At 41.3% G+C, this 16,091-nt stretch overlaps 2 protein-coding genes across 7 annotated transcripts in view; both read right to left on the bottom strand.

Annotated features, from left to right (window-relative positions):
• LOC142850272 (serine protease FAM111A-like) overlaps positions 1–16,091 on the bottom strand; it is a 178,893-nt gene that overhangs the window by 8,517 nt on the left and 154,285 nt on the right. For all 4 annotated transcript variants that reach the window (XM_075973594.1, XM_075973593.1, XM_075973597.1 and 1 more), the window contains one exon: positions 1,299–1,353. In XM_075973594.1, the coding sequence (XP_075829709.1) occupies positions 1,299–1,353 (55 nt within the window). The remainder of the gene's footprint in view (positions 1–1,298; positions 1,354–16,091) is intronic.
• LOC142850273 (serine protease FAM111A-like) lies at positions 5,823–15,968 on the bottom strand. Of its 3 annotated transcripts, XM_075973600.1 has the most exons (4): positions 15,598–15,968; positions 12,042–12,122; positions 11,287–11,397; positions 5,823–8,720 (listed from the first exon to the last, which is right to left on the bottom strand). In XM_075973600.1, exons 3-4 carry the CDS (start codon positions 11,365–11,367, stop codon positions 6,963–6,965), a joined length of 1,839 nt encoding a protein of 612 aa, XP_075829715.1. In that variant the 5' UTR covers positions 11,368–11,397; positions 12,042–12,122; positions 15,598–15,968; the 3' UTR covers positions 5,823–6,962. The 3 variants fall into 3 exon arrangements, with proteins under 3 accessions (XP_075829715.1, XP_075829714.1, XP_075829713.1); XM_075973599.1 differs by lacking the exon at positions 12,042–12,122; XM_075973598.1 differs by lacking the exon at positions 15,598–15,968 and having other exon boundaries at positions 12,042–14,729.

The following is a 16,091-nucleotide window of genomic DNA, read 5'->3' as shown; positions in this document are numbered from 1 at the left end:
AGCCCACAAAGCTTGGACAAGGTCCTGCCTCCAGTCTCCTGGACAGTTTACTGGAATTTCTCTTTCTCTATCTTCTTCCCCTTTCTCTCTCTCCTTCTCCTTTTTCTTCTCTAGCTTTTCTCACCCTTCCTCCTTACTCCCCAACCACTTCCTCTTCCTTGTCCCTCCTCCTCCTTCTCTCCCAGTCTCTCCCACTTTCACTTCCCCCTGTCTTAAGGTCTCTTGCCTCTTTTTTTTTTCTACCACCCTGTGTCATTCTTTCTAGCATTCTGGGGCAAGAAGTAGCCCCTGAAAACAAACCTGGGCTACCTGGGTTTTTCAGATGGGCAGCACCTTCGCTTCTGGCCCCAAGGATGTTCCATACTTAGAAGCTCCCTGAGGTTTCAGTGTGTCTGAGTTCAGAACTCCCCTCCCCCATCCATCCCCGCAGACTATCACAGTTTGTTCATAGACTCTTCTTGCTCATGGCCAGCACCTGTTATACTTGAATCCAGCACCCCGCATTAAGTCTGTTCATTCTGAAGGAAACCCTCTCAATGCCCTGAAAGGACACAGGGTCTGACAATGAACAAGCATGCCAGTTAGAAGGACGCTACTCTAGTGAATAATAAAGACAACTGCTACTGTCTAGCCCTTGGCAGAACATGCTGGGTTAGCACACTTATGCTGATGGAAACAGCAGACAAACAAGTCAGGTTAAAGTAGTAGCTAGCTATTTGTGTATAGATGGCTTCCACGCTACACACTAGGCATGCCTGAGGAAGAAGTCAGTACTTTTCACTTCCTCTGTGTATATTTACTCTAAAAAAGAAACAGATTTAGGAAATGTATTGGTGAATTTTTGCTATGCACAACATTTGGATACGAAGAAATTATCTTTTTATATATATTTTTTTAATTCTTCCCAACCACTGCTTCCCCTCCCTTCAATCCCCCCAGCCCCTCTTCCTCTCCCCAACTTCCCTCTTCATATCCATTCACCCTCTGTCCCCCTCACCCCAATCCACTTGCCGTCAAAAAAAAAAAAGTCTTCCAGCGATAGCTTCACAAAATTCTTAATTCTTCACAGACTTAAAGGACAATACTTAACTTCACATGGAAAAAGAAAAACCCAGGATAGCTAAAACAATCTCGTACAATATTATGAATATCAAGAGTTTTCACCACCCCTGGTTTCAAGCTGTACTACCGAGATATTCTGATAAAAACCGCATGGTATTGTTATCAAAAGAGTCAGATTGATCAATTGATTCTAAACTGAAGAGCCAGAAATTAATCTTAAGGAGCATTTTACTCACCGGCTTTTCCCCCAGGGCTTGATCTTCCCTCCAGCAGCTAGAATCCCACGTCTTTCTGAAAAAAAATGAAACCAGGCTGTCACTATATGTCTTTGGCTCTGGGAGTAGAGACTGTAGATTGGTCTTTTCGCTGCCCAGTAACCCGCTATGCATCATTCCATTGGCCAAGCTCAGCGCGGGTTTTGACCTGAAAGATCCTTCCTGGTCCCAAGTTGCGAAAGCAGCCAAAAGCGCTTCGAGTGGGTGTGGACCTCTACTCTCCAGGGATCCCTTCTAAGAGTCCAGACAAATGACCAGGGCCGACTGGACTAGGCGGGAAGCCCAGGAGCCAGGACTCGGTGGAAGGTTTAGCCTGGCTTCAGGAAGCTGCCCGTGACCAGGGATTTCCCACTCCCCCCCCACCCCGGCTGGACAAGGCAGGAGCGCCCAGGTAGCAGGTGCAATCCGTTGCTGCAGGCAGGTGGATGAGCAAAGAGGAGGAGAAGGAGAACCCAGGGTTTTTCTAGGGGGCAACATCCCTACAGGGGACCAGCCTCAGTACTCGAACAGTAAAGAAGAAGCTGCAAATCCTTAGAAAAGACAGATGGATCTTTTTAAAAATCTTAATTGTTAGACATACAGAGCATTTGTTTATTATTTATTTGTGTGTTATGTGAATTCCTGCACCTGCCACGTGTCACAACTTTCAGAAATTGCTTCTTCCCTACCATGTGGGTCTGTCTCGTGGATCGAACTCAGATTATCGCGTTTGGCAGTAGATGCTGAGCCTGATAAACCTATCTTCTAGATGTACATCGTTGAGAGTAAATATTTTCCACCAGTAAAGAAGATTGTGTCCACTCCATCCAGAGATGTACACCTCAGATATTCTGTTAAGTACTTGCCATTTGTTAGTCTGATCTGAAATGTGATGTTAAAAAAAAAAATGGGTCTGAAGCCAGCCTGGTTTACAAAGCGAGTTCCTTCTATATCAAGGCGACACAGAGAAATTCCTCTGTCTCTAAAAACAGAAACAAACAAATAGTATAAAATTATATTTATGTATACCCTATTTTAAGGGAAAGCACAAGCTACCTCATCAAAACACACATTGATCATATGTTGAAACAGTAACACTGAAGATCAGGATGGAGTGAGGCACTGTAATTAAATCAGTAATTAAACCTATTTCCAACTTCTCTATTCCTTTCTATGAGTTGTGTGTTAACCCACCTAGCCATAGTATTTACTGATGTTACAAAAACTGTTTTGAGAAGACATATAGGGTTATTGTAAATAGGACTAATTTAGAGTATATAATAATGTTTAAAAATCAAATTTCCATTATTCATTTCTGGTAAATGAAAGAGAAATTATTTTTATTGCCTGTTAATTCTACAATTGCTTTAATTTCCACTGTGGGCTGACTGTATAATCTCTCCAGAACTCATATGTTGGTTTCCTGCCATTAATCATCATCACAGATGTAATATCTGAGTAATATACCCAGTTTCTATACCCAGTGATATAGCCACTTGTTTTTAATCTCAGGTACATCCCTCTACTGCTGTCCTTTCCATTCCCCTCAGCCTTATCTAGCATTTCTCCCAGGACTGGCATTGCCCATGATGCCATGAGCAAAAGCTTCCTTTCTTGGCCCTCTGAGACCCTGCCTGTCATGCTTTCCTGAGGCTGACGTGGATGCAACCATCAATGAGCTATCAAATATGGTCAAGAGTAATGGGAAAGGCTCAAATACGTCACTTGACTGGTAATCACATTCCTTCCTCTCTCACTGACCCAAAATCTACCAGGTGGCATGTGTCCTTTTTCCTGGTGGGGTGTAGAAGATTTGATGGTCTCCCTCTACCACCTCTGGATAAAGGTTCTGGAATGTCCCTGGTATTTGTCTCTCCCTATTACCCATGGGTTTGATCTCTTTCCTTCTGAAACGCATGTGGGCCAGGGCCTCTTTTGTGTTTTGTCAGTTAAACTGAAGTGATAAAGAGAAAAACTGCCTTTGGCAAGGCAGCTAGCTCTCATTTTTTTAAAAAAATCAATAAAATTGAGACCATGCAGGCTAAACTCCAAGTTAAACTATTTAAATTTAAATATCAAGGTCTTTTACATACTTCCGTTCTTCACTTGGCATACTCTTTTGGGATTGACTCAATGATGAATATCAGTCTTGCGTCCAGCTGTCAGTTTTGCCTTGGCTTCCTGTTTGGAAGGACTATAGTTCCTAGATTCGTCCGACAGAGGGAGATGTTGTGCTAGGAAATTGCCTCTAAGCAGGTTAGGAGACTTGAAACACCACAGCGGGACTTTCCCACCCTCCTTTACTGACTCAGATTTTGATAGCTTGCACATAGGGCCAGGGGACAAGCTACATGTTCAAACTGAGCAGAGGTCAAACAAGAGGTTCCCTTCTGCACCACTCACCTGAATCCACCCAAATGATCCTATTTTTTTTGGATTCTTTTTCTTGTCCTTCCTCCACTGAAACCTAAGCTCCATCAGTTGACTCTTATTGTTTCCCTCCCACTAACAGAATCACAATAAAAATCAGAGGCTTATCCCATATACTCCTGCTCAGAAGCCCAGGGAAATGAGAGATGCGGGTAAGAATAGCTGGAGAAGGGAAGGAATGACAGTGGAGAGACAGAGAGAGGAAACTGGACTGTCAGCATCTTTTCACACCAGCATCCTTTTCTCTCCCAGTAACTCAATGCTACAGGAGATGGAGTCCAAGTGTCTTCCCCACCCATCATGCTGTCTCTCACTGTTTCTATCAGGTTGATCTGACTTTGACCATGTCTTCATTGGAAAGGAAAGGATATTGTGGCATAGTTGGATGAGTTAAAGCAAGAATGTTGAGTCCTTCTTTGAGTTCCTGCCAATGTGGGCATACAATTATACATGGCCTCCAGAATCCCTTTGGGATAGTAAGCTCTCAGAACTATGTCTTACTTTTTCCACCAACAAAAGCAACTGAAGATAAGATGGGGGAAGAGTGAGTTCAAAATAAGAAAAAGAAATCACCTCTGGTTTTAACTGTAATTATTTCTAATGTCTTGGTTCACCCAGTGCTATGTATCACATTACTGTTGACAAGATTTATTTCCACATTAGTAATTTATGTATTCAGTAGCTGTAACTGCATCCCTTTACTGCAGAGCCATGGAACTTGCTTATCCATGGTCACCACCCATCCTGTCCTGCTCCTCATCAGAGAACAACGTGAGTAACAGTGAAGAACCACGTGGGTCAACCTTCCCTCCTATAGTCAGACCTCTAACATAGGGATCAGTGGGGACTTTTGATCCCCTTTCTTCCCCCACTACATTTATTTCTTGGTTGACAGACTTTGTTTCGAGATCCCAGGGAAACCTCTCAGGTTCTTGAATGTACAGTACTGAGTATGTAACAGAAAGGACAGTTATTTATAGATTACAAGTTGGCAGACTGAGGAGTTGGTTCCAGGGTTATGGACATTTCTTCCAGAGGACCAGGGGTTTGGTTCCCAGTACCTCCATGGAAGCTCACAATACTCCAAGTGTAACTCCAATTCCAGAGGGTCTGATGACCTCTTTTCTGGCCTCCTCAGGCACTGGTCAAATATCTAGTGTGCAGGCATACATGAAGACAAAATAGCATACACATAAAATAAATAAATCTTAAGAAGTTTTATAGATTGAGAGCTGAGAATTTAGATCATGGCCTTGTTTCATCTCAGATGGAAATGAGTGTAGCATGCAACTCAGGCAATCCTCTGTGCAAATGACAGGAAGCATTACAAGTACTTGATCTGAGATGTTTCCTAATTAATTTTAGGGAGCAAATATGAAAACTTGTAGGAAACACAGCTTAGAGTAAGCATGGAAGAAACCAGGATTGTCAAACACATGCACCAATTTTCTTCAACAAAATGGATGATGTCTGGTCACTTGGAATGTGGGGCAGTGGTCAGACAACCTGGTGATCCTTTTGCTATTCTATTAAAAGCCAGCCTCTACCTGAATTTCCCCCAGATTCTGAGAATTGTTTAGGACCCAATCATAAGCTTTGTCTCCCTCTCAGTGAATGGAAATCATCCTTATGAAAGAGGTTCCGTGTACTTCATGTCCTCCATCAGTAGAATCCATCCTTAAGCTTATTAAACATTCTTCTTTTCCAGGTCCTAGCCCTGAGCACTGTTTCTCAGTCAATAAAACCCATTCATGTGATAAAGGTCTCAGATACTATAAAATAAACTATAAATGGGGTATGGTGCAAAGAAATTTCTATGTAACCATCTCTGAATCTTTGTTATAAGAACTGTAACATGGGAACTCCCCCCCCCCCCCGCAAATTATACTGTGTTTAAATGTGTAAGAAAATTGAACCATGGGATCAGGCTCTCTGGAGCTACACAGCATTTTCATCTTCGAGAATAATTTCCCTGTCAGTGGTGATACAGTGACCCCACCCCGAAGAGAACTTGAAAATAATGAGGATCTTTTGGCTGTTAAGTGTTAAGAAATGCATAACTAAAAGACAAACAGCTGTGGAAACCATCTTTATTACTTTAGAGCACTGAGGATGCGTGTTTGGAACAAACCAGTGGGAATGCCATTCAAATCATCTTTATGCTTATTACTTCTGACTCACTACATATACACACTTTTAAAATGTTGGTCCCTCTATATTTCCTTTGGGAAAGACAGACAGTGCAGGAGAAAGAAAACATTACACAATAGTGCTAGGAGATGTCTGGAAAAATAAGGGAAACTGAAGAATCAATGCAATTGCTGGTGTATCTGACCCCTTAACAATCATTCCACACCATCTTATCCATGCCTGCCCCTGCCCTCAGATAATCTAAGACCGCCAGCTGTCTTCAGTACATACTTCCCTTGATTTTGATGGTGGTGAGCTTGTTTCCTGACCACGCGTTCCTTTCTCTTCAAGAGAATAGGACTTGAGTGTCACATTGCTGAGAAGTGTTCTAGGCTGTGTCCAGTGTCCTCCTGGCCCACTCCATGGTGAATGCCATGAAGTAAAAACCATCTCTTCCAATGTTCGTTTCCCATAACTCAAGTCCAGGAGCTCCCAAGTGTCCACATTGTATAGCAGAGACCAGGTCCCTCGCCTGCTCAATGACTTCCACACCATTCCTTGAAGATGATTCCAGACTCCAGTCTTAAGCCAGAAAGCCAGAGCAGAAGAAAAGCAAGTGACTTCAGGGACTTCTTGGAGCTAAGAAACCTGTGAGCTAAGAAATCTGGCTGAGCTCTGGTCAGCAGGGAAGGAAGATGCAGATAAAACCAAATGAAGCAGTGCCTTTAAATTAGTTGAAAAAAATAAATCCTTTTCCCTTATTCTCTTTGGCCCACAACTTCAGCTTCCATGCTCTGAAATTTTTCATATCTTTGCATCTCCTGACACTAAGTCCACTGAGACCTGATGTTTGCTTAATCTTTTTCATGTTACTTTACTTAAATAGCTCCACTAAACTGTTTTTTGTGTGTTTTGGAGTTGTTCATGAACTTCGAAAGAATGCCAAGTGCACAGGGAGTAATCTAGAACATCCACCTTTTGGTAGTATCCATCATCTTAAGAGTTCAAAAAACGTTATTGTCTGCAGAATAATAACACCATAGGCAATTCCCTTAAATGTGGAAAATAGATTAAATTCTTTCAGGACTATGGGTTCAGCATTTCTTCATCCTGACAATTTCCAAAGATTTTATTATACCAATATTTATTTTGCTTAATATCAGCAATAATGGATTCCATAGTAGAACCAAACTCAATAATATTGTGAACTCCACTTTGATACTTACAAAGGAAGCCAGCAGCGTGCATGGCCACCAATGAGCAATTAGAATCAAACACCGGGGACCCAGAAGACCCACCAAAAAAAGTGGTGTCATAGGTAACTACATCTGAATTGCCAAGCAGCTCCTGGAAGCTTCTTTGGGTGTATATGGAGAGAAAAGACGTACAGACATACTCGCCTGCTGCCTCTCTTGCTTGAACATTTTCCTCACATTTTCTTCCTCGATTATATTGAGGGACCACTGTACAACCATCTGTAGACTTCTTTTCTCCATCTGGGTGTCCAGTGATATAAATCAACCCATTATCTGGCGCAGGTCCTATTCCATTATACAGTCCGGCAGGGACCTGACGTCCATTTTCCTCTAGTTCTAGGACAGCGTAGTCAAGGTTTTCACTAGATATCTCAAACCAGGGTTTAACATTAAAAGCATTGTCTTCTCTTGGTGGGAACTCTTCATAATCAAAGATCACCTTTACACATCGAGAAATTGTGCTTGCCCACTTACTTGGCTCTACGCCTTCCCCCACAATGTCAGTTATCACATGCCGACAAGTGAAAATGTACGACTCTTTAAAAACAAAGCAGGTGGCAGAGCCCTCATTTCCATTATTGTTCCACCGCAGGTACCCAACTGAGTCACTGGCCTGTGAAAGATGTTTGAGCACTTTAACAGAAGTAGAATTTCTTGTCAGTTTCCCAAAGTTTTCTTTGTGAATTTTGAATAAGGAAGCTTTCTTCTTTCTTTTGTCACTTTGTTCCTTGATGTATGCTCTGAGTTTTTCTCGTTGTTCTTTCAATACAGGGTATTGATCTACAATGTATTCGTCTACCCTATGAAAGCTTCTGTTCTCTAACTCAGAATTCTGAGTGACGGATGATATCCTCGGGTTGTTTGTTTGCTCAACCTCGACCTGGAAGAGCTTGCCATCTAACTCATCAACCGGCTGGGTGATTTCTATGACGGTGTCCAATTCATAAATGAGCTTCCAATGGTCACTCTCTACAAAAGAAAGAAACCTGCCATCCTTCCTCAGAGTGTCCTTGATGGACTCTCCTTTGAGGCCATAGACACAGAGTTTGTACCCCTTTTGGCGAAGTTCTCCATATTTCAGAATTTTTCTTCTCTTACTCCCAATTGCATGAATATAAAATAGGACATAACTGGTAGATGGATGGTCCTGTGGTTCAAACAATTGCTTATTATCTTCCGGCTCACTTTTACACGGCAAAAATGTAATGACCAAGTGGCAGCCTTCTGGAAAACAGCAGAGGGGCATGCCAAGGTTTATGTACCCTTCGATTCCTTCTTTGCCACACACCAACATCTCTTTGCCTTGATGATTTTCTATCTCTTCTTTGACAGCATTGAGAGTGTTGAGTGCTGCATATAAACTACTTGTCTCACTATATGTCAGCTCATGCTTCATATGGTTGTTTTTTCTGCAGTTAACATCCAAAGTGACTATAATTTTCTTATTTGAGGGAGAAATCTGATCTTGCTGAATTTTCTTAGATGAAAGTGATCTTTGGTCCTGGGTGTTGGTTATATCTCTTGGCATTTTTCTAGAGTCCCCTTTTACTTGTGAAATCCTGGAATCATTCTGTTCTTCTTTAGGGACCTAAAAATAAATGGTGAATACTTTATAACTAAAAACTCTAGTCATATTTCTTTTTGTAGTGTCAACTCCCTTCATTTCTGTGGGAAATTAAATGCCAATTTCAAAAGACCAGTAAATAGAATTAAAACAGAGTTTATCTCGGGATCTAAAATACTACCTCAACTTGCTATCGCATCAGTCAGAAAAGCTCCTCTTGTTACACATGGTGCATTTTCTAACAAGTAGTAGAATAGGCACAAGTGCTATCCTGCTTGCATGGATGGTATTTCAAGTTATTTTTATTATTTTCAGCAATATACAGTTTATCTTATCCAAGCATAAGGTATATTGCAATAACAGTTTATTAAGCTATTTATTTATCATTAATTGGGTTTTTTTAAAAGATTTATGATATGTACATGAATGTTCTGCCTACATGTATTCATGTGTTCCATATGCAAGCCTGGTGACCTTAGAGGCTAGAAGAAGGCATCAGATTCACTTGAACTGGAAGTCGCCAGGGTTTGTAAACCACATGTGGGTGCTGGGAATCAAACTCAGTTCCTCTACATCAACAACAAATAGTCAGTGATTTATTGAGATAGAATCTTGCTATGTAGTTAAGACATCCCTGCATCCCTGGAATTCAATGTGCCACCCAGGTTTGCTTCAAACTCATAATTTTCATATTTCCTTAATAGCGTGATTCAGGCAACATTTATCATGAAATGAATGGATACTATTCCCTTTGTCTTTTTGCATGAGCTTATACATTTTTTGTAAATTTTCATCATCTCCCATTTTTTATAGGACTTTCACTAAGAAAGTCCAGGAAGGAGGAAAATGGGAGGACATAAATCAAATTCAGTAAACAGGAAAGTCTCAATGAAAACTAAAAATGTCCATGGCAGTTGTTGCTTTTTGGGTGCTTGACAGGACGTCAAATCACCTGGGAGATGGGTCTCTGGACACATCTGTAGGGGTGTTGTTTTGGTTACATCAATTCCAGTGAGAACCAACCTGAACCCTGCTGGCAACATTCCCTAGGTTAAATCCTGGACTATTTAAGATGATAAGGGGGAATGGAGCATGTATTCATTGCTCTCCACTATTGACTTTGCATGCAACATATAACTCTCCCAGGAACCTACTTCTGTAACTTCCTTGCCATGATGGGTTGTAAGAAACTGAGACAAACAAACTGTTCCTATTCTAAGTTGCTTTTGTTGGGGTATTTTATCACAACAACAGAAAAGAAAAACTAAGACAGTAGCTGACAACTATGTCTGAAAGGGTCATTTTCCCTAGGTCATATTCATCCTGAGAAAGATGTCAATAGGCAACCAGTTCACACGCCAGCGAAGTCACTCACCAGTAAGGGAAGCAGTGATGTTGGAGCTTAGTTAAAAATTATACCTGTCATCAATTTAGTGACACTAACATTCTCAGTTAAACAGACAAAAAGAATGCAAGGCGATCTAAATCTAAATTCTATCTGGGCATAGAGTCTCTTTAAATACATCTCTGTAGTCTAGATTTGGTCAGAAACATGCTTTTCACTTCTACAGGAGTACTATAATAGACCTTTAAACATTCAAATACTCCTAGACAGATATGGACATTTTTGTCAAATTTTTTTCTTTTCCTTTTTGAGGCATTCTATAGTTCACTCTGGTATTAAATTCACAGTCCTCTATTCTCAGCCTTTGGAATGTTGGGATTACAGCATTGTGTCACCTTTTTTTGAAAGGGAAAAAGATCACATGTATTCCTCAAGCTTGCTGTTACAGAGTAGCAAAGAAATAAAGAGATCTTGGCTAGACATGAGTTTTCTAGTTATTTAGATGCCTCATTTTCTAGAATCTAGACACAAACAAACAAGAAAAAGACTTTGAGTTTGCACATCAAGTGCCTGACACTTCTCAACTGTCTTGATATAATAAAGGAACATTTTAGTCTCGGAGGACACAATTGTTTGTCATAACAGAGCTTGAAAATAGGAGGTTCTGAATATCTCAGCAAACTTGCCCAAGTCTTTATCGTGGGCTCAAGCACTCCGCTCTCTCTTTTGTTTTCATAAAAAAATTGGACCAACCTTCCTCACTTGCCTATGAAGTTTATAATAAGAATAAATATACAAAATCCTTTGTAAACTATAAACTACCAAGCAAATATAGGCTGGTATGATTGAAGGGACCAATCATACTCAGATATTTCAGTGCTATTAAATAGTATTAACTTTGTTTCACAGATTGCTGTGACATATTAAATATGATCTCATAAACAGTATTAATTTTGTCTGTTCCACAGGTTGATATGACATATTACATTTGATTTACTTTATTAAGGTTTCAGAAATGATTGCAACTTTTTTATTAACACTGCTTTGATATAGCTAAAATCTGTATTACATTCCCCATCTTTGCTGCCATTCACCAAATTAAAGTAGCTGAGAAAGATCCTAGAGTATGTCATTGTCCCAATCAACAATAAGACAATTTCTTGGCAGTAGATCCTATGTGACCTAAGACCCATGGTGGCTAAGACTGGTACTAGTGTATCTTACAAGCAAAATTTATAGACATACCTGATGGAAAAACTCGTTGATTTTTTTATTTTTCCTTGCATTGAATGGGATCGTCTGTGATCTGCGCTTCTTAGAGCTCATGATGAATTTGAGATGAAGCAGGTGGCTCAGCTGAAACACAAACATCAAAATGGCTCAAGTTGAGTTGGGAATTTAGTTCAGTGGCAGAATGCTTGTCTAGTAAAGGCAAGACCCTGGTTCAGTCCTCAGCTCAGAAAAACAAGAAAGAATGGGGAGGAGAAAGAGGAAGAGAGGGAGGGAGGGAGGGAGGGAGGGAGGGAGGGAGGGAAGGAGGGAGGAAAAGAAAGAAAGAGAGAAGAAAGAAAGAAAGAGGGAGAAAGAAAGAAAGAAAGAAAGAAAGAAAGAAAGAGAAAAAGGTGTTTCAAGTTTCAAGTTATGGCAGTATCTCTACATACAGACTAAAAGATGAACTGGGTCCTATATCCTATCTTTCCCCTTCAGCTCTGGCCTTGCTTGTCCCAGGATGGTATTCACCAAACATAGTCATCCAAATAACAAAAGCACAGCACACATGCCATGCCCTCTACCAAACACTTAACAGAAATCATCTGTGTTAGCTAACCCCGTCACTACCATGGAAAGCAGGTTCTATATAGATTTTGTTGAGAGAAAGGATATGTCTGACAATGGAGATGGTGTATCCAAACCCACAGCTTGAAGTAAACAGAGAATTCAAATACACATACCCTACAAAGAGTTTGCAGCTGGGAAACTCAAAACAATGTTCTACTTACATTGGTGTTAAAATCAGCCCTTTGTTTAATAAAGAGATGATAAGGGCAGGAAACTATACAGAATAAGAACTGAGCACTAACCTGAAAACAAAGGAAATAGAAAAGAATTATCAAAAAGAAGTCTGAAAAGTTGACCAAAATGACACTTAGAAACATTAATTACTACTTTAGGCCTTTGTTTGAAGTGGTATTTTCTCCTGCTGTCTCTGCAAAGGGAACTCTCCGGCAGTGCTAAATATCACCTGAAGAACATGCACCACAGAGGGCAGAAAGCTCATCTGTCTTCTGTACGTCGCCATCAGAACAAGGCCTAGTACGTGGCCTAGTACGTGGCCAACCCTAACACTTCAGTTAGAAAGACACATTCAAAGAATGAGTGGAGAGCTCGATGTCTTTCTAGAGAGGTTAAATTTTCATTCAAAATCACAAAACTCCAGTGAGTATACTTTGCCAAATTTGTATCAACATCGTTTTCTAACTGAAAAGACAAATATTTATCATACAGCAAACAATTTGTTCTTAGAGATTCTTCTCATATTATATATTTTTCTTCCTGAGACAAAGTATCATGAAACTTAGGCTGACCATAGACTTTGAACCCCTGATCCTCCTGCCTCCATCTTTCTACTGTCTATACCAGACACATCTGGCATATGAGATTCAGAGAACCAAACCATGGGTTCTTTCATGAAGGAAAAACACTCTACCAACTGGCCACATGTGTAACCTTAGAGTAGTGGTTCTTAACCTTCCTAATATCGGGACCCTTTACTACAGTTTCTCATGTTCTGTTGACTCCCAATCATTAAATCATTTTGTTGCTACTTCATAACTGTAATTCTGCTACTGTTATAAATCATAATGTAAATATCTCATATGCAACCCTCAAAGGTTGAGAACTGCCACCTACAAAGTCTTTTTAACTAGTAGATTGCATATAGCGACATGGTAAGATTTTAACACTAAGTTACTTTCTGTCTGTACAAGTTAAGGACATTTTCTTATATATTTCCAATGCTAATTTATTCACATCAAAATACAACTGAGATACATAAATCATATTTTAAATGTATTTTTCTTTAAAACAGGTTTTGTTTTCTAGCCGAAAATGACCTCAAACTGACCATCCTCCAGCCCCACCCTCTTCAGTATTAGAGTTTAAGTGAGCACCACCACACCCAACTTAATTACGCTTTTTAACTCTTTCCATTTAGAAAACTATCAGAAGAAAACACAAACGTTGTCTGCAGATGGCCACCCCTGGCTACCTTCTCTCTGTTTTATAACTGAAGTTCTGAGTCAAGTAGGAGCCATCCATAGACTTAGCCATGATCTTAACCGTGATGTCTATGATCTTAACTTCTTCATTGTGGAGCCTGAGCCCTTGATTTCCACCAGTAGCTGCTGCTAATGAGCTGTGAAAGAGATCTCCTGCCCTGCCTGGGCCTGGTTTCCTGTTGGTGAAAAGCAACTGTAAATGAGACAAGGACCACCTATAAAGACATGCACAGCGGCATCTGTGGCAATGAGTCTGGGCTCAGCTCAGACTGCCACCCACCTGCTGCATGACCCTGGGCACAATGGCTATTTTCTGCTTCTCCCTTACCCTGAGAGGAATGACAGAGTCAGCCTCCGCTGTTGTGAAGATTAAAAAACATGTAATGTGGATAAAGTCTTCAAGCAATGACCATATGTAATAGATAGTTCTGTGAACATTATTGATAGTGCTGCTGTCGATACCAATATTCAATCACAAGTATACTCCTTGGACTGTAGGAAATGAAAGTGGATGAGTACTTGAAGAACCGGACTGGACTGTTTGATCTCTGCAGGCCAAAAATTTTGTTCAACCAGAAAAACAAGCTCAGCTTCTCTGTCTGTTGATGGATGACTCATACTATGAGTATTTAAAAATTAAAGTGCGCAGACAGGCAATGGTGGCTCACTTTAATCCCAGCTCTCCACTCAAGAGGCAGAGGTAGGGGAATCTTTGTGAGTCGAGGCCAGCCTGGTCTACAGAGTAAGTTCTAGGACAGCCAGGGCTGTCACAGAAAGAAATATGAATCTTGTCGTTCACTGGCACATACTTAAGCAGTTACAGTGGGAAATGTGAACAGGCTATGAACCATTCCATGTTCATTTCCAGTATCCATGTTGGATCAAGTTATATTAAAGTGTGAAGTGCCTGCTGTTATCCTCAACCACCCCATTATAGTTTGAGAAGACAAAGTCCACTGAGCTAATTATATTTGTTTTATATTTTCAATAAAGCAATAAGCCCACAAAGCTTGCACAAAGTCCTGCCTCCAGTCTCCTGGACAGTTTCCTGGAATTTCTTTTTCTCTATCTTCTTCCCTTTTCTCTCTCTCCCTCTCCTTTTTTTTTCTCTAGCTTTTCTCACCCTTCCTCTCTACTCCCCAACCACTTCCTCTTCCTTGTCCCTCCTCCTCGTTCTCTCCCCCTCTCTCCCATTTTCACTTCCCCCTGTCTTAAGGTCTCTTGCCTCTTTTTTTTCTACCACCCTGTGTCATTCTTTCTAGCATTCTGGGGCAAGAAGTAGCCCCTGAAAACAAACCTGGGCTACCTGGGTTTTTCAGATGGGCGGCACCTTCACTTCTGGCCTTAAGGATGTTCCATACTTAAAAGCTCCCCGAGGTTTCAGTGTGTCTGAGTTCAGAACTCCCCTCCCCCATCCATCCCCGCAGACTATCACAGTTTGTTCATAGACTCTTGCTCATGGCCAGCACCTGTTATACTTGAATCTAGCACCCCGCATTAAGTCTGTTCATTGAAGGAAACCCTCTCAATGCCCTGAAGGGACACAGGGTCCGACAATGAACAAGCATGCCAGTTAGAAGGACGCTACTCTAGTGAATAATAAAGACAACTGCTACTGTCTAGCCCTTGGCAGAACATGCTGGGTTAGCACACTTATGCTGATGGAAACAGCAGACAAACAAGTCAGGTTAAAGTAGTAGCTAGCTATTTGTGTATAGATGGCTTCCACGCTACACACTAGGCATGCCTGAGGAAGAAGTCAGTACTTTTCACTTCCTCTGTGTATATTTACTCTAAAAAAGAAACAGATTTAGGAAATGTATTGGTGAATTTTTGCTATGCACAACATTTGGATACGAAGAAATTATATATATATGTATATATATATATACATATATATATATTATTCTTCCCAATCACTGCTTCCCCTCCCTTCAGTCCCCCCCCCGACCCTCTTCCTCTCCCCACCTTCCCTCTCCTTCATATCCATTCACCCTCTGTCCCCTCCACCCCACCCCAATCCACGTGCCGTCAAAAAAAAATGTCTTCCAGTGATAGCTTCACAAAATTCTTAATTCTTTACAGACTTGAAGGACAATACTTAACTTCACATGGAAAAAGAAAAACCCAGGATAGCTATTCACCACCCCTGGTTTCAAGCTGTAGTACCGAGATATTCTGATAAAAACCGCATGGTATTGTTATCAAAAGAGTCAGATTGATCAATCGATGCTAAACTGAAGAGCCAGAAATTAATCTTAAGGAACATTTTACTCACCGGTTTTTCCCTCCAGCAGCTAGAATCCCGCGTCTTTTTGAAAAAATGAAACCAGGCTGTCACTATACGTCATTGGCTCTGGGAGTAGAGACTGTAGATTGGTCTTTTTGCTGCCCAGCAACCCGCTATGCATCATTCCATTGGCCGAGCTCAGCGCGGGTTTTGACCTGAAAGATCCTTCCTGGTCCCTAATGGCCAAGTTGCGAAAGCAGCCAAACGCGCTTTGAGTGGGTGTGGACCTCTACTCTCCAGGGATCCCCTCTAAGAGTCCAGTCGAATGACCGGTGCCGACTGGATTAGGCGGGAAGCCGAGGAGCCAGGACTCGGTGGAAGGTTCAGCCTGGCTTCAGGAAGCTGCCCATGACCAGGAATTTCCCACCCCTCACCCCCACCCCGGCGGGACAAGGCAGGAGCGCCCAGGTAGCAGGTGCAATTGGTTGCTGCAGGCAGGTGGATGAGCAAGGAGGAGGAGAAGGAGAACCCAGGGTTTTTCT

Source organism: Microtus pennsylvanicus, chromosome 5, assembly GCF_037038515.1.
Source record: "Microtus pennsylvanicus isolate mMicPen1 chromosome 5, mMicPen1.hap1, whole genome shotgun sequence".
Lineage (NCBI taxonomy): Eukaryota > Metazoa > Chordata > Mammalia > Rodentia > Cricetidae > Microtus > Microtus pennsylvanicus.
This window is presented reverse-complemented; position numbering and strand designations above follow the sequence as displayed.